The sequence below is a fragment of the Gymnodraco acuticeps genome, unplaced genomic scaffold (assembly GCF_902827175.1).
Source record: "Gymnodraco acuticeps unplaced genomic scaffold, fGymAcu1.1, whole genome shotgun sequence".
NCBI classification, from domain to species: domain Eukaryota; kingdom Metazoa; phylum Chordata; class Actinopteri; order Perciformes; family Bathydraconidae; genus Gymnodraco; species Gymnodraco acuticeps.
Genome location: NW_022991436.1, coordinates 1,640,615 through 1,667,665, shown reverse-complemented (window position 1 = coordinate 1,667,665; position 27,051 = coordinate 1,640,615). Strand labels below are relative to the sequence as shown.

Genomic DNA, 27,051 nt, shown 5'->3' with positions numbered 1-27,051 from the left:
ATGCAATGACAACTGACAGTGGCAACAGCATAAAACATCTAAAACCATTTGAATATATTGCAGCACAGTTGTTTTGATACCTTACCGGGTTCCTTGTAACTCAGTGTGCTTTTTTATCATATACATTTTATATTAAATATGTTTGCCTGTTAGATTTGGGGAAGGTTATATTTGTTAAATGATTTGAATCAGAATGAAAGGTATGTATGGCTCATGTGTCTTTAAAATAAACCTCTAACAGCTTCTGAAGAAATTCCAGACACTGATTTAGTGGAAATATATAATTATGAATGTAAGATAACTTTACTGTGACCTATAATGCTGAGCTGCTTGTCTTTACATTTTGTTCATGGAACATTTATATAGTAATTGTTTTACATTTGCTTTGTGTCAACATTTCTACACTCAGAATGACTCAGAGATGAACATTTCCTCAGCTGTGGAATCTGACAACAAATGGGTCACACTTGTCATAGTTATACTAATGCAGATTAAATGCATAATGGTGGAATCTAATAAGGCTAACTGTGTGACTAATGGCAATATTAAACGCAACACTCATGAAGGGCAAAGCACGGCATGTTATACATAGGAGCTGAAAATGAAATTCAAAAGTAGTTTTATGTCCTGCGGTGACTGTATCGTCACAGAATAAAACCAGAGCTGTCTTCAAGCCTAATATATTAAACTTGTATTAGCGGGACACTGGGGTTCACAGTAGTTACATACATTGAAGTAAAATCAAATCAATATTCTAGCTCTGTGAGAGACTGTGTGAAGTAGTCTGTTAGGATGTAAACTCACAAGTACTTCTATGAATCCCAAACAAGGACCAGAATCCACAACTATTGGGAGTGTTTTGCTCAGTGATCCATTGTTAGACTGTTTTTGCTTTTTCATTGTCTAAATAGAAAGATAAAACACCCAGGTTAAGCTGCATGAAGGTAAGATCGTTTTATTCCCTCATTGAAAACAAAGTACAAGTGTTCAACACAAAATATCTTTACAGTTTATTTTAAATTAACCAATTTTCCAAAATATATATATGAAATATCAATCCTGTCCACATTTCCAACATAATCCCTATTAGCAGCCATATGTTATGTCGACAACAAAAAAACTATATTTTAAGCAAAAGCTTCACTATTGGTTTTCATGTTATTCTGCTCATGAGAGGGTTTAATGCAGAAGATCAAGTAAAGGAAAAGTGATTTTAAATGACACAGCACATAGCAAGGTGTCTTTTATTTCTTTGGGAATGTGATCTCTGACGCTATGAAGACACCGAGGTTTGATCATTTGGAACAAGTAGCATTTGCAATGCAATTGGCAATAACACAAGAAAGCTGAACAATGGGCCAGAAAAACAGTTTTTGGAGTTCAGTCTGACCCAGGCAGTCCTGACCACACAGGCACTGGGGCACTGTGACATTGGGGGCTGCTAAGAAGTCCAAAAGTTGATAAGAATGTGAGGGGAAATTGTTTTAAGATTGCCAACACACTTTCTCAGAAGCAGCACAGTGATGGAGTTATGTTTGACATTTTTGGAATCACACAAAGGAAGAACATCAATGAGAAGTCAAAAAATATAATGTATCTCTGTAATTTAAAACCTAAGTTATTTTATCTGCATATGTTGAATGCAGTTGTATTGACACCTATAACATAAATATATATATAAAAAGGTTTTGGTAAAGCACAACATCATCTGAAATACAATCCTATTTTAAAGTAGAACATTACAATATGTTTTTTTGAAGTGTAGTAGAATTATAAAATGGCCTGACAAAACTGGGCAAATTACAAATAACGGAGTTGTTGGATGTAAACCAAAATGTCAGCCAATGTCACTCAATGTAACTTTTGATTTCCGTTGAGAGAATCACGAGAAAACTCCTGCCGTCTTTATTCCAGCTCCAATCAGGGTTCTTGGCAAATGTAAATCGAGTTGTTAACAATTGTGACTCTATCACTTTGGGAAATAGGGCAGAGAATATCAGAGGAGTGCAGGGCTCACTGATGTTAGACACCAAGAGCACAACGCTGTCTCAACACCCAACAGTCCTCCTGAAACTTTGCTGTACAGCTGGAAGCTGTTTGTTATTTTACTCGCTTCTCTAAGGAAGATTCATAGGAATGAGCTCAGGTAGGAAAGTAATCTTATGGCTCATAGAACCCCATTAACTAGCTGGGCTAGTGCTCCATTTCACTCTTGGATAAGTCTGGGAATGAATGATTTAGTGGAAATGAGAGGAGGAAGAGTGAGTGAGTGAGTGAGGAAAACGTGAGGATCCAACAGAAGGGGTTATCCAAAGGGCCCATTTTCTTATCTAATGGGAAAATAAATGTTATTCAACAATGTCCAGATGTCTTCCCTAGACAGACAATTCTGATAAGACATTTTTTTTACAAACGCTGCGCCGCATTTCGAGTTGATTGTGATTTCTAAAGGGAAACCGGCGTAGGGCGTGCATGTGCAGTGTTTTATAAATCGGAATATTTGTGTGTGTATTTATTTGCTTTGTCCTATGTAAGCCACCTTCCCACGTGAATCCTACACAAAGCTTTATAAATGAGGCCCCTGGTAATTTTAGAGGCGTATGTAAGTAAAGACTACTATGGACTATGCAGGCTTGGAATTTCGTCATTTTAGGGGCAAGGCCATTTGGCCTTTGGTGTCACACATTTTTTCAGGGCGCAAAGGCCACATGCCAGGGCACAAAGGCCATTGAGGGAAACATTTGGATTTGGAGCTTACAAATAAATAACTTCACTTTTTTATAAGAAAAACACACGAATGACATGGAAAACAAATCACTTTTTTAATATCAATAATGTCAAACATGATATCATCATATAGGCCTATGCCTCCTTAGTATTACCGTATATACAATAAAATACTTTACTTTGAATAATTAGTGTTTGGTATGTTTTCCATATACTACTTCTCCCATTCACAAATCCAAAATCAAATCAAAAATTCTATTAATATGTAACAAATATATTCCATTTCAGAGCAGAAGAAACAGCCTTCAAGGGTCAAACTCTGCACATACATCATTCAGCAGTGCACAGTGAAGTGTGTGTGTGCGCGCGCATGTGTGTGTGTGTACGAGAATCTCTTTAATCAACTCCTCACAGCTCTGGTCAGAAACTGGACAAAAGTTAAACATGTACAAACCACAGACTGTCATGGCGAATACAATTGCTGCTTTAATTCTGTCTTTAGGACGTTGTTGTGAGTGTGGACGGAGCAGCTACAGGTTAGTTTAGCCTGATTGATCCATTCAGAAAACACGCATTTTAAAAGGTTTTTCGCTTGCCGTCTTATCTGCAGACTTGTCAAAACATTAATTCATGTTTTTTTACTAACCGGTATCAGTATTTAGTTACTTCGGCATCATTTTGAAACGTGTATTACAATTAAATCACGGTACAATATGTTCATTTTGTCGTAGTTGGTTTCCACCATAGTATTTACATGGATATAAGCCCCGCCCCCTCTCCAGCGCGTCCTGTTTGAATGACAGGAGTAAACACAGCTGACAGCCGCGGTGAAACTCCAGCGGTTAGAGGATGAGAATATTCGCATCACGTCCGTTGTGAACGCAGCATAATGCAGTTCAGAAAACACTGTTTTGTCGCTTTTAAAGCAACTTCGAGATTTTAACAGTATCAGGGGCACACAGGCCATGGTGGCCGTAGGACGTACAATTATTTGTGGGGCATAACGGCCAGACCGAGGGGCTACGACGGCCATGGCCGTCATGGCCGCCGTGAAAATCCTACCCTGGGACTATGGCAGGTGTGCATTGTCCATGAAGCCATTCTTTCTGACAAACACATCAAACAAACCCAACTACCAAATTATAATTCTACATCACACTATCAATAATCCATAGCTTGTGGTAATTAGGCTGGCAGATGTGGTTCGTGACATCTCAAGGTGACACGCTTTTCATTTCCGCGGCGCTGAAGGAAGGCTGAAGGGACCCTTGTTGCCAGCGACTCAAAATAAGATGCCAGGAAAGTTCAGCAGATACCTTTGTGCTTGCGTGGTCACAAGGCCATATGCTTAGACTTTAATTATGAGGGACTTGGGGACAGAGGGACTCTGGGTTGTACTATGAATCACTGCCACACCCCCTTCTACTGGATTTAACACTGCCCACGCATGTGTACCCCCCTCTTTAAAAATAAACCATGGTCTGATGCGTGTGTCAAATAAACAGCTGACATACTAGTTTGCTTTCTTTTACACCTCGTTCTTTGCCTAATTAAAATCTGAACATATACAACGTCAACTGGTATGAGTAAATGAAAAGGAAATGAGTGTTGACAGAGCACACAAAGACGTACTGAACCCAGCGAACCCCATCTGCGACCACTGAAGCATTTTGGGATTATTACTGAGAAACGCACACAATAAAGAATACAGTAAAGCATGTTTGAGTTATAGAAAAAGTCAATGATTTAACACACATCATTTACATAGACGTTTAACTTTTATTATGGACAGAACCATTCCACTAGAATTAAAACTAGGCTTTGAATTGTAACATGTATTAGTACATTTATGAAATCAAAATCCCAACTTCATTGACTAAATAATCAAGGATTGTTGACTAAAAACTAGAAACGTTGTTAACTTATTTGTATATAATGTTCCCAGAATGTATAGTATTAATGTTGATAATATATACTGAGGTGGTTGAATTTCATTTGTATACATTTGCATCACTGCTACCAACAATGACGATACAGTAGGACTGCACTTCATACACTTACAGCACCATAACTGTGGTGAGTCGGGCACTTCAGTTATTGTGGGATTTATTGAGTAAATATTGTTCCTAAATTGATTGTGACTGCTGATAAAAAGGCTTAAGCTGTCATAAAGGATACGTCTTGACATAATAATGTTCAGAAAAAGAATGGAATATTAGGTATTTTATAGAAAGTTGTGACTATAATAAATAATAATAATACATTTAATAAATTAGGTTAAATCTGAAAAACTCAATTTAATGTAAGTTTATTCCCCTGATATTTCCGTTGTATTTATTTTTTGCATTTTGTAAACTTTCAGTTTTTACACTGCTGGAAGTAAATAAAAAAATAAAAAATGTGACCAATTGTAACAAAGAGGTGCAGTATGACAACACATTGTATACACGTGTATAGTATGTATAGGATTCAAAAGCAATAAGTGTTCAGTTGAGTTGACAGTATGTTTGTGAAAGTATACTGAAACTGTGGGACAATTTTATAAATGCTATTTAACGCTCTGACTTTACAGAAAGAAAAGAAAACACCACTAACGGATTAACCCGCATGATGAGTTAAAGAAAATCAAAGAAACATAGGGGGTACATAACTTTATGACCCAGGAGAAATTAGGCCTCTCTTCATCAGCTTCAGGAAGAGAATTGAAGCTTCAGCCATATGTGTGTGTGTTTGTGGTGCGAGACAAAACAGGTGTAAGTGATGGGCTCCAGATGCCCTTCACCTATCTCTAAAGACAAACAGCTCATACTCTGAAGCCTTTGATAGAGAGGCTTGCTCCACAGTGCATCAGGGGTCATTATTTATCCACCCAGCATTGTGCTGCTGTAGCACTCGAGCGTCCACTGCGGCCCTTTTCAAATATTAAAATCGAGGTCTGAAGAGGGACATTCTGACTGAAACCCATTACGGTCGAAAACAAGCCTCCTGCTTACACCGGCTGCAGGTGGCTAAGAGGCACACAGGTGTGTGTCACTGGGTGTGCCCCCCCCCCCCCTATCTACTGGCACAATGCTGTGACCCCCAGTTGAATTAATTATCCCATCCAATGTTGTCAGCTAATTAACTGACGTTTAACACAGGAAATGGCTGGAGCAATTCCATGCAATTAATCAGCGTTGAGGAATAAATTAAAAACCCTTTCCTAAACCTGATTACCATGGAGGGTCTGCATTCAAAATTGAATTTTAATAGAGCTTTGGATGTTATACTTGAGTTACGGTTAAAAACTAAAATGTCTGCAGACACAGTTGAAGTATTTACACAAAAACATATTTCTAATACAATCCCTGTTAATTGAAAGGCCTTATGAAAGCAGATAAGAGCTTAAAATACAGACCAGTCCAAGTTACTAATAGAACATGGGATGATGTTATGAAGGGCAGAAACAATAAAGACTGAACTGACTTGCTTTACGTGATGGTCAGACGTTAACAGCTCAATAACTAAGCAGGAAATTGTTGAGAAAATGGCCTGTTTTTTCCAACTTCTTCATTGAGACAGAAAACACATACAAACGGAAGGACAGACATCTAATGTAATGGTGCTTGCACGTCAACAGTTATGTTGTCTGCTTTTTAAATTGTAAAGAGACAGCAAGACGGAGAGAAGACATCTGGGCAAATTAGCTTTTAGCATTACTGAACAAGGGAGAGCGAAGAGGACCAGTGTGACTGAACAAGAGAAACTAAACTTAATGTGCTATTAAGTTTAAAGTAAATGACCAAAAGCACTCAGCAGCTTGTCAAGTTTTCCACCTCAGCATTCATTACATCCATTCAAGCGCCAAAGCCATTTCTCCAACCTTATCTCCCAGAAATTACCTCTATACACGACTAGTTCTCATCAGTGAATACATTTTGGAGAAACAGAATGCCTACCGGATAATGCTTTTCATCAACTTAATAGGCAACATTTTTGTAATGATAAATAGTCACACTGAGCGTGGCACAAAAAAAGTTACTCAAAGCACTTGGTTAAACTTAAGGGAAAGCTTGTCATTTTCTGTAGTTGGTAATTGGTGGCCCATTTTGTAAGATTCTTGTGTACATAGTAGTTTTGTATGTTGCCTTAAATGATTTGTTCAGCTTTGTTTCATTGTTATTTGCTGTTTAATGCCTTCTTTGTTTGCACAAAAAGCCTGATGTAAGGTTAATATTGGAAGTTTATTCCAAAATGCAATAACAAAGAATTATGAAATGTGATTTCTAGGTGACACGGTTACATTGTAAAATAACGTTTAGGTTCCAGTTTACATCCAAACAAACCTGTAGTGCTGGACCAGGTGGTGGAAAAAAGTAAATTATATAGCGTAACTATGTGAATATTTAATGTACCATGCATGCAGTACTTTCTTACTGAACACATATCATTAGGCTGCACACAAAAAAGAAAAAATATACCAATGATGTCTTCATTGGACAGTCTTCAGCAGTTTAGTTCTCAGTTAGAAATGATTCACCCATGTATTTTTTGTCTTGAAACATGGGATAGTCAGTGAATATTGCAATAACATTATGCAACCTTGTTGCTATGGCAAAGATGATATAATAAATTGTATCCACAGGGAAAGTACAACTGCAGATGTCCTTGTCATACATATTCAAGTGTTCCTTCTACATTAATGAATGTCTGGTAAAATAACAATATCAACACACTGAAGACAGTGAGAGAGACATAGAGAGAGAGGGGGGGGGCTTTGCGAGGAGGGCAGAAAAGCACTTAGGAAAAGAGACCCATGACGCTGACAAGCCACTAAACTACTCCAGTAGCAAGAGTGAAGTGACTAAGAAAGTGTTGCACTGTTGCAACCCCCTTGGCGGGGGGAAGTGTGGCTAAAGTGCGCAAGCATCATCGGGTCAAAGCATAGCACAGTCAGGGTGTGACGGCCACAGCAGTCTGAAGTCATTCCACAATTGTGCTTGTGTGAAAGAAGTGTGGATGTTCATGTCTGACTATACTGTATGCATGTGAGGCTGATTGATAACGCCTGTAGAAACATACAAAAGATATAGAAGCTACTGTGTCAGTACATTTTGTGTCCCCTATTGTGAAATGATGGGCTGTAGATGCCCTTCACTAACCTCTGAAGATGAATTGCCGGTACCAGGAGCATATGATAAAGAGACTTGTTCTGCACAGGATCAGAAAGATGTGTCATCGTTTATCCTGCTTCTGCCCTGAATTAGTACTCCAGGTGTCACTGGAGAGGATTTTTCGGTATGAATGTAATCTTAAAGGTGGGGTAGGTCATTTTGGAGAAACCAGCTCGAGTGCGCTAGAATCTGAAAATACACAACCGGAACAAATCTGCCATTTCCTTACAGAGCCCCTCCTCCAACACACACAAACGCGCACACGACCAATGAGGGCACGAGATAAGTTTGTGCACAGATGGAAGGCTGACAGGCAGGTAGGCCATCCAGTTATTTTAGCCGGGCCGGCTCAGGTCGTGCTTTTACAGTACTACGGCTTCCAGAGATGACATTTTTTTATGGATTTTTTGTCAAAGCACTTAAGATATTCATTTATATCGGGATGTTAAGAGCATTCCATGGAATATAACAAGTGTATCTCGAGCCGGTTTCTCAAACTTACCTACCCCACCTTTAACTCAAGTTCCATGACTCTAAAAAAGGACTTACACAAAAGCATACTGATCGGTCCTATCGACTGTCAGGAAGGACCACATATTAGCAGAAACAACCGATTTTGTGGCCGAAGATAAAACTGTTTAAAATGTTCAAATTATATATTTAGGAAATACCCATAAGTCCCACCAATCCAGCCAACATTTACATTTACTGTTTGCTATTGTTACAAACTGTCATAATATAGGGATGCTTGGTCTTCACTTGGTGTCACTTGTTAAACACACTCAGTACATACATATGCCGTAAAAAAATGATGCTTCGCTTTGCAAAAAAATACCACGGGTAACCTTGTTAATTAAAACAAAAGACCATGGTAAAGTTTAGGCATTGTGGTTTGGGTTAAAGCAAGTTTGTAATATAATATTGAGTATTGGTTCTACGAGAGACACTAATATCGACCTTCAGGTTAGGGTTGGGTTACTAATTAATTACCCACCCTCCCTGAGCAGAGGTGATTTATCTTCATACAACATCAAGTACTTTGACTAAGACTCTAAGCTAGTATTGCTGTGGATGTGTTGACATAAGGTTAGTAGAGAAAGCCCCAGTGAAAAAGGCTGGCATCTGACACCTTGGGAACAAGACCGGGCTGATTGTACTGTGATTGCAATGGTATTTCTTCCTGTTCATATACAAACAAAGCCATCAAACTAAATTATAATGGCATTGCAATATTCCTCACTGCACTAAAGGGACAACTAGCCAACAATGTATATTAATACTGGTTCATAATACTACAATTTGGAGCTTATGTTGAGGCTGGAATAAATGTGTACTTTGGACGTTTTATTCTTAAGGACACTAGAGGGGTTAATATCATCAAAACAATCTTAGCATTATGTTCATTCTTTTAAAATGGACCCAAGATGCATTCTCTACAGCCAACTATACAACTACTCCACAAATGAGAACAAGATGTACTGTGGATATGAATTAGAATTGTATGGGGAAATTGTTTAAGCAATAATGTAACAGTGTTCTTCCAGCTTCATTGATATCAAATTCTGACATAATTGTTGTTTAAAGCTAAGTTTGACCAAAGATCTTTGTATAAAACAGGCAATTCTATCCCATAAAAGTATCTGATGAAACTGTTTCAGTTGCTTAAGGTTTCTTCAAAGAAGCAAGTTTTGGACATATATTATGTATGTACTGTACAATTGTCTTATATTGTATGTTGCTCTGTCTGTTTGATGATGGCTCTGTGCATGCTTCATCTATGGTTGCATTTAAAATAATTAAGTTGAATGTACCTTGAAGGATCTGCTTGTGGGCAGGTCTTTTTTTCATTTCTTCAAAGCTTAATTTATTAATATAATATTAGGTTGTGTCTTGCTTCAGTTCACATAATATGCTAGAATAAGCATATTTCAAGCCTAACAGTAATGAGTAGGAGCTTCAAATAAAATAAAAAAGGCATATAAATGACTGATTCTAGCCTATCTCTAATTTGCAAAAGTAATATGATAAAGTATTAGTTTAACGTGAACTGATAACGAAAATGAAGGAAGGGGGAAATAAAGTAAGAGATGGAGAGAAAAGATAAAGTTCAGTCATTACAAAGCATCAATACTAAAACAACATCATCAACTTATTTCTGTTTTGAATGATGTTGTACTCATGATGTCCCTCTGGTTTGGTAATATTGTTTTCTGAAGATCCTTGTCAAAAATATTTCATCAAGATGTTTTAGAATCAATAAAGGACATGGAAAGATGAATAATAAGTCTTTTTCAAATATGAATGGAAAAACTTTGATGTGGAAGCGGAAACAACTATAAAACATCCAAACACTAATAACAAGAAACATTTATATATAATGAGTCCCAATACAATTACGCACATATCGCATAATTTGAAGGCCATTTGGGTTATTTATTTAGAAATATTGTAACTGACAAAATATTTCACAATTAATAACTTTGAATTCATTAAAACACTGAAATATACAACATATTTCCCAATTGGAACAGCAAATCAGCGCTATGAGCCATGACTGCACTCAAGGACTGGCTCCAGAATGTGTCTCTGTGCTGAATCAATCATTGCCCCTGCATGTTTTTCAAAGTAAATACATGCTGAATAATTGCTTCACTACACCACACGCTGTATCTCCATTCCCCTTTAAACAGTGACACACGCACTCACTGCCTCATCTGCCTCATTGTGAATAATCCTCATCTTGACTAGAGGGCTGTTGTTTGAGGATTTTCTGTCTTGAAAACTATTGGGAAAAAGACGATGGCCCCCGAAGGCATGACCTTCCCTCACTGCCACCAATTATATCAAGGCCTTATGAAATATAGATTATGTGCCATCTCTGTGCTGACATACCTAAAGGCTGGTAGCGCGGGGAGTGTGCGGAGAGGCTGTGGGCAGAACTCCAGGGGAGGCCAGGTTGAATAAGGGCAAGACGAGGGAATACAGTAAAACAAGGATGACCTTGGTAAGTAAAACATCTGACGTGCTCTGGCTAAAACAAAAGTACAAAAATGATTTTATGATCAATTCAATTCCAATCAAGGCTCTACATATTCAAATGCACTGATTGCTATGATATTCATTACCCCTATTCTGCAATCTGGACCAATAACCATGTTTTATTAATGGCTGGGGGCTAAGTTTAGAACAATTGGCATTTAACTTTTTGTTTTAACCTTTCAGAAGAAATGTCAAGTCAAATTCTAATAGAAAAAGTTTGAAGTTCATCCAACAGTGATTTCATACATTTCAGCTCTAGCGTGTTCCCATGTATATATATATATATATATATATATATATATATATATTATATAATATATATATATATATATTTCAACCCTCAACGCGGTGTGAAAAACAATCAAATTTACAAACTTTCTTGGCAAGATTGCACATTTCATGGAGATGCATGGATAAAATCGTTACACCTTGACAGATCTTGGCTTACAAGTGCACACAAAGACAGAAACACATACAGAAGAAAATAATAAAGATATGCCAGTGGCAAGATACTCCTGTGATGTAATTGGCAGTAGTGTAAGAAGACCAAATCTTCTCTGTAAGAAAAGAGCCCTCATATCACAAAAGTGGATTTGCCTGGTGCTTTTAATGAAATCTGAGGTTCTGTTATTATGATGTTATATTGTGAGGGGTTTTCCGTGCTTTCAGAGGATGTCAGGCTAGAGTACAAAAGGTCCCTATCATATAACATGTTGCCTACAGAATTGGGAGAAGACTACATGAAATAGGACGATAGTGCAGACTTCATAGAGGATTTGTGGTTTGGATAAACTCAAAGAAGAATTGGAGATACTTTGTTAATGGAAATCTATCATAACAAGAAAAATAATGTTGCTATTGTGCAGTTCTTCAAAACTCCAAAATATGTTCAATTATATATGTGAATATATATATTTTTTATCACAACAGTTTTGTTTTTATTATTGCTTTATTCATAACATTTGTGATTAGTTACTACAGCATGCTATAGGGTGGTTTGAATCATGGCAACACGACTATTTTGTTAAGTTTGAGGAAATATTATGGTTAGAGTTAATACAAAGGTGCAATGATCCCAAGTTAGTGTGAACCACAACCTTTAGTAAATTAGATAAAAGCAAATGTAAGCACTAGATATAAATTGGGATGTGTGGTATTTTCAAATATATAAATGTCACTCATGGGGTACTGGACTGTGTAATGGTCTGCAGATTAAAAGTAAATGGCACAGGGCAGAACGTAGCTGTCTTGGCTCTTTGCGCAAATAAAGAAAAACAAGAACTAAAGCTTATTACTACCTCTATCTTACCTATAATACCAATACACAACCGACACTAAGGGACTTGTGAAAATGGGAGACTTATTATTTGCTCTGCGATATGTATTGTTGTATTGTTCTTCAAATAAGAAAATACAATTTTGCCCTGATCACCTGGAACCAACCAGTATTGTAGAGATACCCATAACTAGGTTTAATGTGCATTGGTTAGTTTTTCATTGAACAATTATCGATGACACATATTCCAGTTGTTTTGTAAGTCAGTGTACTATATTACATATCGAATTTGGTAATGAACACATTATAATATAGTCAATGTCAAAAAAGACAACCTTCCCCCCGTGGCAGTTTCCCCTTTTCCTCATTAGGTAATCCAACCTTAGATTCAGTATAACGACTTGAGTAACATGTAAAAAATGGCCTCTCAAAATGTACAACACTTCCCAAAAATATCCAGAGCAACACTCTTCAAATCCGTAGGTCTCTTTTGAAACTTCTCTTCCGAGCAACTAAACTCTTCTGTCAGCCATTTCCCCAAACTACAAACATAAATATGTGGCTTTGATGCCAAACGACAGGGGATCGGCTGCGGAGCCGCGATGACTGTCAGGTCTGACTATTTCACCTTTGGGGTTCTCTGTTGTGTTACATTCGTCTGAACACACAGCCACGTGGTCGCGATGACACCCATTTCAAAGACACAGACGCAATGTGCGCACTGAAGCAGTCATTATATGGCTGCTAGCGGAGGATGAGAAACGGTCAAGCCCCCCTGCTGCCCTTTCAACCTTCACCAATGGATTCCCTTTGCCTGAAGAGTGAAGAGACAAAGACCTGTCATTCACTCACTTGTTGGCTCCTGCTTTAAAGGTATCTTATTATGCTATTTTTAGACATATATTATGGGTCTCAGATATAAACAAATATATAAAAACATGTCTATTTCATTTCATTTTTATTTGTTCCGTTCATGGTATGCAAAACTTAATGTATAATAATTGTTAACAAAACATGAAACAAATATTATATTACCTGCCCCTTTCTAAAAATAAATAAATAAATATAAATAGATGGTCTGTCCTTCATATTTCTTTTTCACAGCCAAACTTATTCACAGCCAAACATAGTAGTATCTTAGGATAATAAGAGAAACACAAAAAAAATACTTATTTCCTACTTGACAGTTAACGGAAAGAAAAAGAAAAAAACAACAACACCAAACATGATGACGTGTTTTTCTCAAAATACCAAACAGATCATGCATTTTATATATAAATGCTGATTTTGGGTCCTTAGCTTAAAAAAAAAAAAAAAAAGAGGAGGAGGAGGGAGGAGGAGGAGGGAGGAGGAGGAGGAGGAGGAGGAGGAGGGGGAGCTAATGCCTGCTCAGAATTAACCGGCAGCTAAAGTTACATTCTGCCGTGATTAAACTCCATCATGTTCCAAACCACATCAAGGATTATTTCTGAAACAGTATGGAGCTCAAATGCTTTTTCTCTTGCGGGTTATACCACAAGGTGAGTTCCTTTTTTTTATTTCCTGCTTTTTTACACATACTCGCTGCAGTACAGGTTAGCTCTGAGTGTTAGCGATGCTTGCTAATGTAAACAAAGACCTTTTACGTCCAATACACGTAGGGCATTGTTTCTGATAGCAACTTTCTGATAGTGCCGTGGGTCTACATTTCCCATGTGACGTGATTTACGTCATATCGGATGCAAATCTGGATCAGCTCCGTTGTACCCTCGTTTTTTTTTTATTTGGGTACGGAGGAAAAATAGAGAGTTTTGTTTTCTGGCACTTTGTGAGTTCCCTGACACACTGGGGACACATATTTATCTATAAAATACATCACAAAGTGCATTTTTGCATGATAGGTCCCCTTTAAGGTTTTTGTTCTTTGCTTTTTGTTTTCCACCCATTGTCTTTCCTTCCATAGTTCTTACACTGTACTATCTTTTCCTTTGTCCGTCTTCTCGTTTTCGCTCTGTTATCTCTCAAGCTCCATCTTAGGGGAAATCTGCTTAGCAGCCTTGAGCATACTTGCTTTCCAATTAAATCAAGATGTATTTGCCTTTCAAAAGCCTCCCCTTTCCTCACTCGTTTCTCCCGCCGGAATAATTGATGGAGGTCTCTGGCCTCGTGATGAATGGCTTCCAAGCCCGGAGATGAATAGGAAGATGAATGATTTCACCCCTGCGAGGGGCCGAAGAGGGCTGGAACAAGGAGTGCTGACATTGTGACAAATATACTGACCATAGCAACCGAATCTGGTTGAATCAGCAGGGGACGGAGGGGTGGCATGCGCTCATCGCGGCTAAACAGACGTTCCTCTGCCTCTGCACGTCAGTCTACCCCATGGGCAATTACCTGAGCTTCGCAATTAACTGCCAGCAGACGAGTGGCGGCGAGCCAGGGCAGGAGAGCACTGCGGTGGACGCTGGTGTGTGCACACTCAGTGGAAATGCGGAGGCCAATAGAACAGGTGCAGTGAAAGGTGAGAAGATGCCCCGGGTGACTGCATGTGGATGCTGCCACCACTTTCCCGGCCAAGATTTCTAAGCCGAAACAAGTTTTTCCTCCTCCTACACACTACTCGCTGTCATTCTGCTGAGGGGAAGCAAATGTTTATAAGAATAAATCCAATCAGCGCATGACAGGCCATCTGTTTTAAAGGGCCAATAAGTATGATTGTTACTGCCCTGTAGAACATAATGACCGTAATATATCCATGTGCGGGGTGAGAGAATTGTTGATCAGCTTCAAAGAGTCATGATTCTCCTGCCAGCTGGCTTTTAAAAACGTTGTGGGCATGTCAAAGAAACGTAATCCCTTCAATAATGTTAGTCAAGCTAAAAAGAAGAGATTAGGGTTATAATATATATATAATATTAATATATATATATATATAATAATATATATATATATATAGATACTATATCTATATATATATCTATATCAATCAATCAATCAATCAACAATGTTTATTATATAGCCCAATATCAAAAATGTTACACTTGTCTCAGTGGTCTTCACAGTTTGTACAGAATATCAGTATGACAATACGACACCCTCTGTCCTTAGACCCTCACATAGTACAAGGAAAAAAAAAAATATATATAATATTATGAAATGGTGTTTATGTCCACTTGATGAATGCAAGTCTTCAGTTTTCTATTGGCTCAGCTTTGCTCACACAGAGTTGACAAAATAATAGAAAATATATGTGAGTCAATACTCATTTGTAATGTTTATGTTACCTTTGAGGCCTGGCTTCAGCCTGTGTCGGTGAGTAAAAACATGTCATCACCATTTTTTAAAGCCATTAAGGAATGCATGTGTCATACATTTGCAAAATGCCATTGTGTTATTTTAAAATGTTGAGAGTAAAATAAGGTGACAAAGTTGTGAAGGTTGTTTTTGTAAGTGAGATTTAGTGACTATAAACTACATAAGGCCCCACTATTAATTATAATAGCCACAACTATCCTTGTGTGACAGATAACTGATGAATAACATTTGAAGGCAGAACAAAGCCTGTTGTGTTATGAGTCAAACAGGGCACACTGCTGCTGTGTAACTGTTGCACATACTAGGAAAGACAATATAATCATAACAATGTTTCAAACTTACAACATAAATGCAACTGCAAAGATTATGAGTAACACAATACCTTGAACAAACAGGGAAGGACACTAGTGTAAGAGTATTGTACTTGACTGCGTTATATTATGAGCCGTTTGTGTTTTTTTGTTTACCCCCGTGTATAAAAATGTGTATACGGCCCAAAGTATGAACTCTACTATATTACACATTTGCAATGCCTAAAGCACTGCACTGAGTGAATGCTTGTCAGCTTTCATCAGGCATTTATATGATATTTGCATCATTTCTGACAGGGCGGTGAAACGCTGTCAGTTATTGCAAAAATATTAAATATGAACAGCTTGAGGCTCACGCTATCCCACCACCTTAGCAATAATACTGTGTTATGAAGGTATTGTCGGAAATGAAGAGAAGAGAAGTTGTAGACATATTGGGTCTGCATTTATTATGTTGTTCCAACTAAGGCTTTCAACCAAATATTTGTGGCATAATGAAAAAGTCTTGCAACATGTTTGTCCAATAACAATCTAATGTAATGGTATCATAAGGTAAGATTATTTCCCTACAAATCATTTAATTCCACTTTTTTGTGATTTTTCTCAGGATCATTCATCTGCTTTTTTACAGTCAAGTTATCATCAAGCATGATTGTGGTAAGACAATTTAAAAAAACTGAGTTATCTCCATAAAAAGTCAAAAAATGTATCTTACTGAGGAAGACCATGAGACCCAGAAAACTGGACCTGGAATAAGGAGTGTTTCTGTTGGTAACATGTATTTTCCTTTTTTAAACCAACATCAAAAACATGAAATATGTGAAACATGCTTGTAAATGCAATATTTAAAGTTAATTCATGTTTTGTTATTAAAGTGGAAGTCGAGGGAAATCCAACTTAAAAGGAGTTTGTTCTGTTTAAAGTGCTACCATAAGGGGGATACCTTGTTTTGGTTGTATTAGTTCCCTGAGCCTCAGTTTTTAGCTTAATGATATTTTTATCAAACATTTTTAAAAGCTAAAGGGAAGCTGGAGGTTACACGTTCATTATTTATTTATTTTACAAGATAGCGGCTACAAAAAAAGAAAAGTGAGGGGTTGCATATCAGAGATAAAGTAGTGCAATGCCTAATACTTGCACTGCTGCACTAGAAAAATGAATGTAAGCTGTATTTAATACTAACAAAACATTCACTGCAGCACAGTTCTCCAGAAGTACACAGCGTGCTTCTGTGGTAGCCTGCTGGATGCTTTGAAATTATATCTCAATTCATGATATTATTCTTCAATAAAAAGCCCAATGCTGCTGCCGCAATGCCCAACACGGCCGCGCAGGAGGAGAAGTGATGCTGCGTTGGCTTCTGTTCCTGCTCCGTGGCACTCTGAGCCCAGGGGCGATGTAGGGATAAAAAGGTTTGTGAGAAGGGGGACAGGGGCTCAGGGACGTGCCAGCAGAAGTTCCATTTAGATTAGACTGTTTTAATGTCCTCTGAAATTTCCAATAAACGGCAGTTGGAACCGCCGCCGCTCTGTTGTCATTTGATTGTCCATCACCTCAGACGTAACCTTGTACGATGTGCTTTTGAATTGCTGCCCTGACTGGCCTTGTATCTTCCGATGTTATATCAACAACAAGCGATAAACCCATCTTGCAATCTGCTGCTCTCCTCCCTGTAGTCAATTCAGAGGCAGATACACAGGTTGCCTGGAATGAACCAAAGTGTTTCAATGAAATATGCTAAAATATAAGGAATGCTTCACTCTATATTGCAGTGCTCTCTACCACACTCTAAACATGAAGAAAAGGGGAATTACTTAAACAAGAAGAGTAGGTAAGGATCTCCTCTCCATTACAGATGCCTGCACTTTATAAAAGTGCTGCATGTTCTACAGCTTGAATGCCAGCACAGGGAATTAATAAGGCAAGGCAAGGCACATTTATTTATATAGCACTTTTCAACACAAGGCAATTCAAAGTGCTAATAAGAGAAACATAATGTTGAGCATCCGTCAAAATGGAGTGGTTTTTACTATCAAACAAGCCGATCAAACATTCCTGGCTATGACTGCTCTGTAAAATGCCCACATTTAAACCCAGCGTCGTAAAAACTAAGATAAACAAAGAGAGGTCAAAATCAGTAGATAATGAGGCACCCAGATGGACGGAATACAAATCCGTGGCCTTCTAGAATCGCTTCATGCAGCAAGCCAATATTTTTTCTGCTTCTTTTTTCTCCCTGCCTGACTCTGTGTTAATGGCAGCTGTTTCCTGCAATACGGCTGTATGCTGTTCAAACATCGCTGCCATGTGCTGCACTGGTAATGAAGAGAACAGCGAGATGGCTTCGTATGCCACTGACTAATGAATCACGACACTGGTGGAACAAATCCCCCCCCAGCACCCCCACACACTTCCTAGTTGAAATACAATTATATTGCTAATGTTCTACCTGTTCTCTCATTGCATCCATTATTAAGTTGGATGGTGAGCAGAGGAGTATGAGCTTCCACCTTTGAGAAATGGAGACAGAATTCATAAGAGCAACAATTATTTTTAATACGGATGTGGGGTAACATACATGCTCTACAAATCCATCGTTCCTTCATTCTGCTCTTATCTTTGGATATTTGACAATACTGTATAACGCTGACACCTTACAATGAAGCACATACTCTGGAATGTGGATCAATAATACAAGGATGCGAGAAACATCTGAATAGAATCAAAATCATAAGAATGAAGGGTCGACATTCTTCCCTGAGTGACTTGCCTGACAAGACCAACACTCAAACTCAAAGGCCAGAAAATAACACAAATGTGAAACTACACACTTACGGAGGCCAAATGTTGTAAACATGTTGCTAAAAAACATTTCCTGACTTGTAACATAAATTGATTTTACAACATTTCTATGAATTGTGTGAAAACATAGATGCTGAACTGCTGATGGAATGTGTTCATATTCTCCCAATGACCTAACCAAAACACCTTAGTAAAGTGCACTTTTTTTCCTTCCAAGAACGAAATATCACACCGATTTGAGGAAAGGGATTATTCATTTATGCAAAAATGTTTCAGCTGTTGGATGGTTGGATATTGTAAATGATTGTATAGAATAACTTTGGATCCAGAGCCGTATATATCAAATATTTAAGCCACGAAAGTCCCTTGGTTACATTTGGAGTTAGAAAACTAGTTCTCATTCATAACACTCCGTTCGATGTCTCACTATGGGATGCGCCTCATCGCGGAGCAAACAGAAGCATCAATCTCATTACGCCAATCCTGATTGGCTGGTGATCTTGACGTCAGCGTCAGGGAATCACCCCCTATAAGTAGCTTGCGCTACATCGCATGCGTCATTCAAAACACCTCTTCTCGCTTCAGAGCACATCTCGATGGTAGCCGGGCTAGCTTAACAGTCCACAGAACTGAACCCAAAGCTAACTTTCGGTCGACGGGTCGGCTCGCCGGCTACTCTTCTGCTTCGCAAGAAGACTGTTAATGCTAACACACCAGTTAGTATTACAATCGACCTCGCCGTTTCTTTCTCGGAAATTAAGGTAAGGTTTGGATTTTTTGAAGCTAGCAACAGGTGTGTTGCTAGCTTGCTTCCCTCACTACCGACACCACGGTAGGCAAGGACGTTTTTGCGTCGACAACGTACCTGTTACGAGCGGGTCCCTCTCCACGCCACGCGGCGAACAAGATGACGCCTCTCTCCCTCACACCAGAGGAGTCAGGGACTCGGAGGCTCGGCTCTGCGGCTGCGGGTTGAAAATATCAGGCACAGACTCACACCAGGTCTGCTCGCCCTGCCTCAGGCTGGAACACGCCCAGGAGGCCATTGACACCCCGGTTCGTGCGGGCATTGTGCCCGCTTCACCGTAAATAGCCTCCGCCGACGGTTAAGCACGCCAAGCTAGCTTGTCGGGACAGGACCCCCTCATGTCCGCTGATTTGCCGGCTGGCAATCAAGACGCGGGGGCGTCCGTCGCAGAGATTGAGACCCGCACTGTGTCGGTCTGGGGCTCATCAACAGCGGCAGCTGCGGAAACCGGAGTCCCGCGCCGGGTCTAAGGCTGGGACACCGGTGTGGCGGCAAGAGACGCGAGAACGGAGCCCACGCTTTACCAAGCTGGGGCTCCGGCTGGACCTCACCATGGTTTCGCCCGCGGAGGATTGTCCTGGAATTGGATTATATGGAGACGAAGAGGGTTTCTCTGAGTTCCTCCTGTCGATTCGGATGAGCAAGCAAGACAATATCTTTGTGTCATCGGCTAAGGCTGCCTCTCCCGGGCAATAGCAGACCAGCTTCGCCCTGTCTGAGCATGGACCGCAGAACGTGTGTCAGCGTGCCGCGTCCAGATAGACATCCCATGGCCCGAAATGGCCAAGGAGACCTCCAGGTCCCGTTACGAGGGGAAAATTTTCCCCAAGCAACGAGGACAAAGAGGCAACTCCTTCCGGTCTTCCCGGAGATGTTGGATGAGGTGTCGGTCTCGTGGGAGAGACCGGCCCTTTAGCAACAAGGCCCCAATCCAGGGTGCCTCCTCCCTAGACTGTGACGGTATGGAGAGGCTCGGCCTGCCTCCGCATACCACCTATGGAACCGCTGGTGGCAGCCCACCTCCTACCGAGGCTGGTCCCGTCACCAAGCAGGAACCCCCACGCTGCCAGCGAAGGCGGACTGATTCCAGTCGACCATGACTGAACGGTCCTACAGAGCCGCAGCGTTGTCCGCCAGGGCTTTGAACGTTTCCTCGCTGCTAACGCATACCAAGGAGCTCTGCGAGGATCTGTCAAGCAATCCTGGACCGGCCGTTCTGGACGAGATGGCCGCGATCACAGACCAGAATTTGTCTCCGTGTTCAACGCTGCGCCGTCCAGGCAAGGCAATGGGGATCATGGTGGTGCAGGAAAGAGCTAGATGGCTCAACCTCACCAACCTCCCAGACCAGGAAAAGGAGGATGTGCTAGACATGCCCATCGTTCCCGAGGGGATTTTCGGCTCCACTTTCGCCTCCATGCAGAGGACATGCGAGTCGAAAAAGAGAAGGAGGACGAGGCCTCCCACCTCTGTCTCCCTCGAAGGGTCCAGCCGCTGCCTTCACAGCCGGGCAGTCCTTCGCCCAAGCTGCCTCGGACCCTGCTCGGTTCAAAGTACCAAACACAAAGAGGTCGCAGCCCGCCCCGAGTCCCCAGAACAGGCAGGAGACGAGGGCGAGTTGGCCTAGAAAATCTCCGGTTCCGGCTGCAGCCCAGGCGCAGCCAACCCAGAATTTCGGCCAGCAGTCGAGGAAGAAGAAGCGGGCGGGCCTGACAGCCCCCCCTTCTCCCCTCTGTGACAGAGCTGGAAGTCCACGGTTCCCCAGCTTCTAGATTTGTTCCCGCCGCCTCGAGAGATGCCTCAACGCCATCCTCAAGTCCGCAAAAACACATGTCAAAATATTGTTGTTGTTTCTCACATAAACCATTTTCCGCTGACGCATTCAGGCTTCAGGCCAAGGGCGCAGCTAAATTTTTTTTAAAGAAAAACAATAAAAACAATAAACAGTCCGTCAACTGTTCCCCTTCTGAGAGCAGCTACGGCCTCTCTCAAAAGGCGGATAATAGACGGGTCTGTGAAGGCACCACCGTCACGCGCATGCGCAGTGCCGGCTGGGGTTGTGAAGGCACCACCGTCACGCGCATGCGCAGTGTCGGTGGGGATTGTCGAAATGGGGTACCACCGTGTTCAGACACTAGAGGGCCCCATAACACAACAAATAGAGACTCAGAGGGTAAGAGACGTGACATCTCCACTGGCTCTAAGGAGCATACAGTGGAAGATGCTCACAACATCTGCTCTGGGTTTTCAAGACAGTAACACGGGGCTACAGACTCCAATTCGCTGTCACCCCCCCTTGCTTCTCGGGCATTCTGTATTCACAAGCCCGAGGAGAGTCAGCCCATATTCTAGAGAGAGAGATTCTCTCACTTCTAGAAAAGAGGGCTATATCTATAGTACCCGCCGAGCAGAGTCAGAGCTGCTTTTATTCCAAGTATTTCCTTGTTCCCAAACGGAGAGGGAACGGGATTCGGCCAATACTAGATTTGAGGGTTCTGAACAAATATCTAAGAAGATATAAGTTCAGAATGCTCACTCACACATCTCTGCTGCGGCTCGTGCGACAAAACGACTGGTTTACATCAGTCGACCTGAAAGATGCGTATTTCCACATCCCAGTATATTACCCACACAGGAAATATCTGAGGTTCGCATTTCAGGGGATCTGTTACGAATACAGAGTACTTCCCTTCGGTCTGTCTCTCAGTCCAAGAGTGTTTGTACGACGTACGGAAGCCGCGATAGCCCCGTTAAGACAACAGGGTATTCGCCTGGCGACCTACCTAGACGACTGGCTGCTTCTCGCACAGTCGGAGCAGGAGGCTATTACGCAGACAAATGTCCTCGTAAAGCACCTGCTCAACCTGGGTTTCATAATAAACACAGAGAAGAGCATGTTGTGCCCAGCACAGACTATACTCTTCCTGGGTTTACACCTGAACTCGGTGCCCTTTACAGCCCGCCTGTCAGCGGAAAGAGTGAAAGCTTTCAGAGCTTGTCTCGCTCATTTCCAGCTGCGCAAACATGTTCTCTTCAGATCATGCCTGCGGTTACTGGGGCTCATGGCGTCAGCCATCCTGGTCGTACGACTGGGACGCTTACACATGAGGGAGTTTCAGCGCTGGGTAGCCGCTCTAAAACTAAACCCTGCGCGTCATGGCGCGCGGAGAGTAATGGTTACTGTGAAATGCGTAATGGCACTGCGCCACTGGCTGCACCCGACTTTTCTAGTACGGGGCGTGCCTATGGGTGCTGTCCTTTCACGGAAGGTGGTCACCACGGACGCATGTCTGACAGGCTGGGGAGGTATTTACGAAGGTCGTCCGGTGAGGGGTCTCTGGAGCAGAGACCTCCAGCGGGCGCACATAAATTACCTGGAGCTTTTAGCGGTGTTCCTCACCCTAAAACGCTTTCTGCCTTTTCTCAGAGGACATCATGTCCTCGTGAGGACAGACAACACGACCACAATATCGTATATAAACCGCCAAGGGGGTTTGCGTTCTCTCCAGTTACACATGCTGGCACGCAAACTGATCTTATGGAGCTGCGGACGTCTCCTCTCTCTGAGAGCGACGCACGTACCAGGAGTGATGAACCTCGGGGCGGATCTACTGTCCAGAGGTGCACCACTATATGCAGACTGGACTCTACATCCAAGGATTGTGAGTCAGCTGTGGGTGCGTTACGGCAGAGCCGCGGTAGATCTGTTCGCATCAAAAGAATATGCTCAATGTCAGCTATTATTTTCAATGCGCGATTTAAACGCACCGTTAGGCGTGGACGCGCTCGCGCACGTTTGGCCTCCGGGCCTTCTGTACGCGTTCCCACCTCTGGCTCTGATACCCCCAACTCTGGCCAGAGTGAGGGAACAACGCCACACACTTATCCTGATAGCTCCGCACTGGCCCGTACTGGCTGGCGGAGATATATCAGCTGCTGTGCGGGCAGTCCCACTACGCAGGGACATACTGTCTCAGGCGGGGGGGGGCGATCTTTCACCCACACCCAGAGCGCTTGGCACTATGGGCCTGGCCTGTGAGTGGTACAATCTGAATACAGTGGGACTCCCTCAGAAGGTGATAAACACTATTCAGAGTGCGAGAGCTTCCTCCACCAGGTCTCTCTATGACTGTAAGTGGAGGGTGTTTGAGGAGTGGTGCCTTCAAAAAAGGACACATCTCTTTTCAATGTCCTGTCGGGGTGATTTTATCATTTCTACAGGACTTAATTGATAAACACAGAGCTTTCTCTACGATCTAAGTGTACCTGGCTGCTATTGCTGCATGCCATGTGGGCTTTGAGGGAAAGACGGCTAGCCAACATCCTTTGGTCTGCCTTTTTATGAAAGGGGCTCACAGGCTCCTCCCTGTTTCCAGGTCACTGGTGCCCTTATGGGACTTGGCAGTGGTTTTAGATGGGCTCACTCTAACCCTATTTGAACCCCTTGAAGAAGCTGACATTAAGCACTTGTCACTCAAGACAGTGCTGTTACTGGCTCTGGCATCCGCCAAGCGAGTCAGTGACATTCATGCGCTATCTGTACATCCTTCATGCACTCAGTTCGCCCCAGGGCAAACAAGAGTGTTGTTGAAGCCCAACCCTGCCTTTATACCTAAGGTGGTTGGGTTCATGTACCCCAATTGACATTGAGGCATTTCCTCCGCCGCTGTGTTCCTCCGGGGAACAGCAGCCGGATTTGCTGTGTCCAGTCCGTGCTTGACGCACATATATGGACAGATCAAAAGAGTTTCGTCATAATGACCAACTCTTTGTGTTCTGGGCTAACCCTCAGAAGGGCAAGCCCGTTACTAAGCAACGGTTCTCCCACTGGATTGTGGAGGCAATTGCTTTGGCCTATACGAGTCAGGGTTTGCAGGCACCTTCGGGTCTGCGTGCTCATTCGACTCGTGGTCTGGCTACATCCTGGGCTTTGTTCAAGGGTGTTTCCATCGAAGACATTTGTGCAGCAGCGAGCTGGTCCTCGCCGCTCACTTTTGTCCGCTTTTACAGGCTAGACGTCTCTGCTCCTAGTGTGGCCCGAGCAGTGCTGGACACCTTGTTGAGTCAGAGCTCTACCTGTTAAGTTCTGGTTGGTTTGGTGAATTTCGAGATAAGCTCGTCTGGCAATACGGGAGCTACAATATTCCATAGTGAGACATCGAACGGAGTGTTATGAATGAGAACTATAGGATACTTACGTAACCCCAGTTCTCAGAGTAACATGTAGTGAGATGTCTCACCAGACGGCCCTCCTTGCTATGGTGAAGCGAGAAGAGGTGCTTATTTTGAATGACGCATGCGACGTAGCGCAAGCTACTTATAGGGGGTGGATTCCCTGACGCTGACGTCAAGATCACCTGCCAATCAGGATTGGCGTAATGAGATTGATGCTTCTGTTTGCTCCGCGATGAGGCGCATCCCATAGTGAGACATCTCACTACATGTTACTCTGAGAACTGGGGTTACGTAAGTAACCTATAGTTTTGGTTGCATGTTGATTAAGTAACAGGTCCTGTGTTGGGCTTTAATTCACTTTTTTTTCAGAGAACAGCCTTATGTACTGCTGTTACTGTGAGTATAATCATGCGTTAGCTGCTATTAGAAGAAGAAGGATTACTGTAGAAAGAGAAACAAAAGTTTAAAAGAGGGATACCAAGATATGCTTAGAATTAACATTCAGTAGCTTGCCTGATATGTTAATTCACCACCTTTTACTGTTAAAATTGATAATTCTGACTCATGAATGAACGACTCATTAAAACTAGTTGTACACATTTTAGACCTAATTTGCAAAAAACAGGGCAGTGTTGCAAGCTGAGTAGGAACTCAACAACACTGCTCGCAGCAGTGGGCTCCACCAATTACCAGGACACCTTGCTTCAACAAACATTGTTTTTCTGCTGTAATGATCATAACACATAATGTGATCCGAGATTTTACTTTTTACTTGGATCAACAACCATGTTAACACTCATATGAGAGCCATGCTGCAATAAAACCCTCACAGGACCAAGAAATAATAAAAACAATGTGTACCTAGACCTAATCGGAACCTGGGTCATGTCTCATTGGAAATATACACATTAGTCAACCAATTATGATATGCACACCGGGGTTGGTACACTCAACTCACATTGAAAACCTGCTTTAACATTATACATGACGACTAAAATGTAATAATGTATAATAAGACAATTTCACACCTCATCAGCATTCCACTCTCAAACCCTGAGAAGTTGAATTTTTCGGAGTAATGAAGATATCCGACAGGCCTATGATGAAGTGCTATAGCACAGCTGTGTGATAGCAAAGTGAACTATGAAATATGATTTCATACCTGTGAGGTATTCTGGGTCGGGAATAGGGTCTGACAGCTCCTCATGGCACTGGACCTCCGTTGGCACTGATGCCACCACCATGCCATCTGGGAGCTGTTGCTCGATGCCTCGGGCAAAGTTCTTCTGCCTGGTGTGAAAAGAAAGGAGAGATAGGGAGGTCCCATTTAGAGACAGAAGCACTCTGTCATCCCACATGGGAGAGAAGGAAAACAGATGTAGAAAAGCAAGTGTAATGGATTAAAGGAGAAATTACTTAAAAAACGTGATTGGTTCCGTTTGTACCGACTTCAGGCCAGATTCAAGTCAAGCATACTTCAAATATAAGGTGTCAAAAGGGATAATGTGTAAGGACAACTTACGTTAACATATACACTCATTGAAACAAAATATTCCTTTTGCTGCCATTGGGAGTGGGAATCAGGCTGATACTGTTCATGTGCACCACGTTTCTAAATGATTGAGGTTTAGGAAAACAGAAACAACGGATAGATCTTTTTCATGTGTCAACAGGCACGTATTTAGGGGCCAACAATGGGTTTCAAGCATCTGGCCCCTGATTTCCAGACCACAAAACCCTAAGGAAGTTGCTATAGTTTTGTTCACATAGTGACCTTTTCAAAGAATTGTAAGAACATTTAAAATAAGCCTTATTTTAGCCTAGATAGTATATAGATAATCAAAAATCTCTTGAATGATGGAAACATGTCCTTCTAACAAGATATATACTTATACTAAACATTGCAAACATCTTTCTTTATTTGTTATATTTGTAGATAGAAACAACATCGCATCCTGTAACTTGTCTATGGCCATTTTCTTTAGACTATAAAATATCATTCTTTCTCCGAAAACACTATTCTCCAATGACAGTAATGTGGTGATAGCCGAACATAAATGAGACTGATGAAAATAAATGAAGAGGATGAATGAAAGCCTGAAGGACTGATTACAACAAAAAAGATGAATCCTTGAGTGTCATCAGCGGCATATTGTAAAGCAATGTTTTCTGGCACGGCATTAAGGGGAAATCAATACATAGTAACACTTATGCAGACAAAGTCTCACATAAAAAAGCCATTCTTCATTATGGGGCTTCTACTGCAACGTGACTTATCTTCAGCCGGAGCCATGATGTCCTCATTTGTCTCTACCAGTGACTCTTGGTTGAACTCACTCATTTGGTCCACTCCATCATTTTCTGTCTCAATGCCAGTTAGGTTCACAACAAGGTTCCGCAACAGAATGGCTTCAATAAATCAGTAAGTTAAGTCACTCGCTTGTCTCAGGACCAAAGCTGATGAGA

General features: G+C 41.5%; 1 protein-coding gene across 1 annotated transcript in view; it reads right to left on the bottom strand.

Annotated features, from left to right (window-relative positions):
* The window catches only part of astn1 (astrotactin 1), a gene marked incomplete at its 3' end in the record, with an annotated part of 248,725 nt that overhangs the window by 7,403 nt on the left and 214,271 nt on the right, over positions 1–27,051 (bottom strand). Inside the window, 1 exon segment of the mRNA XM_034196281.1 lies at positions 25,748–25,875. Within this exon segment, the coding sequence (XP_034052172.1) occupies positions 25,748–25,875 (128 nt within the window).